Source organism: Selaginella moellendorffii, unplaced genomic scaffold (genome assembly GCF_000143415.4).
Source record: "Selaginella moellendorffii unplaced genomic scaffold, v1.0 SELMOscaffold_1, whole genome shotgun sequence".
Taxonomy (NCBI): Eukaryota; Viridiplantae; Streptophyta; class Lycopodiopsida; order Selaginellales; family Selaginellaceae; genus Selaginella; species Selaginella moellendorffii.
This window is the reverse complement of record NW_003314262.1, coordinates 1634860-1636327: the sequence shown is the minus strand read 5'-3', so window position 1 is coordinate 1636327 and position 1468 is coordinate 1634860. Positions and strand designations below refer to the sequence as shown.

At 43.9% G+C, this 1468-nt stretch overlaps 1 protein-coding gene across 1 annotated transcript; it reads left to right on the top strand.

Moving 5' to 3' along the window:
- The first annotated feature begins 440 nt into the window (after nucleotides 1-440).
- LOC9629711 (warthog protein 6) lies at nucleotides 441-1127 on the top strand. Its single transcript, XM_024678758.1, has 3 exons — nucleotides 441-458; nucleotides 514-730; nucleotides 796-1127. Exons 2-3 carry the CDS (start codon nucleotides 613-615, stop codon nucleotides 1125-1127), a joined length of 450 nt encoding a protein of 149 aa, XP_024534526.1. The 5' UTR covers nucleotides 441-458; nucleotides 514-612.
- The last annotated feature ends 341 nt before the right edge of the window (nucleotides 1128-1468 follow it).

Sequence of the window (1468 nt, the reverse complement as noted above, 5' to 3'; positions counted from 1 at the left end):
TGCACGAAACCAAACATTAGATGCTTACATTGTGCTATAAAATGGCTTGCTCTAGAGTGTTAGCAAGCAGCAGTTTTGGGCTAGCTAGATATATCATAATTCTGTTCTAATGGCTTATACCAATGCTCTAATCTTCCTGACTTCTTTCATTGCCTTTGCTGCAAGCATTGCAGTGGCACAAACTTCAGCCCCTCCCACTCCACCCCCTGCCTCCCCTCCCGCTCCAGCCACTCCTCCAGGCACTGCACCCCCTCCAGGCACTCCCCCTCCCACTCCAGCAACTCCTCCTCCAGGCACTCGACCCCCTCCACCCCTTCCAAAGGCAGGATGCTTCCCAGGTAGGGTTCATGTGAATTCACTTTTTGTCTTACAATTTTCAAGCTATTATAGGAGATGCAACTGTTCAGATGTATAATGGAGAAATTAAGTTCGTAAGGGAGCTTAATGTCGGAGACAAGGTTGAATACTTTCACATAAATTTACAAATCTTGTCCAAGTATAACTTTTCCACAGGTTGCAGTAGGCAAGAATATCTATTCAGATGTGTATGCATTCGGCCACAAGGATGCTGATGTCATCTCCAAGTTTTTCCAAGTGCATAGCGCTTCAAACATGTTGGAACTCACTGCAGGCCACTTTGTTCCCATTGCTGTCAATGGGAAGCTCGTGTACAAGAGAGCCGAGGACCTCAAGGTTGGAGATTCCCTGTGGGAATCATCTAAAATCACTGGTAAGGAAAGCAAAAAGCATATATATTGGTGGGATGTTTCTAACAATTCTGCGCTACTTCTCCAGAAATCTCAAAGGTTGAGAAGCTAGGCCTCTACAACCCACTCACTCTCTCTGGCAGTATCATGGTGAACAATGTTCTAGCATCCACTCACAGCGAGTGGTTCTTAGACTCCATCTTTGATGCTGTCGGTGCAACCGAGTACCTGCCATACGCATACCAGGCCGTGCTTGCTCCAGTTCGCGCCATCTACAACATCGTGGGCAAGGAAATTTATGCAAAGGGCTATGCTGCCATCGATTCCTTCACCAACATTGCTGAGTTTGGAACGAAGTATGGAGGAAGCGTTGCTCTCGCCCTTGGAATTGCTGGTCTTGTGCTGGGCTCCAAGGTGTAAACAATTTTGGCAAGAATAAAATTTGGAAATACATACAAACGTACAGTGCACAGACAATTATTGGGTACCTCTCACACCACCAGTAGACCAAATGTCCACTACACCGCGTTTGTTTTGTTTTGCTAACATAACTAAAACACTAAAGTTGGCATTTTATAGACATTGGCCAATTTAAATAAATTTATTATGATATTCTTTGAATTTTAGGCATTTATAATGATTAAGGAAAATATTATCATTTTATTATTATTACGGGGTTATAGGAGCTGGATAATGGTAATCTGCCCTAGCCTCACTCCACTTAATCAGTCTTCTCTTGAGTTCCAGTCCCGAAATTCATA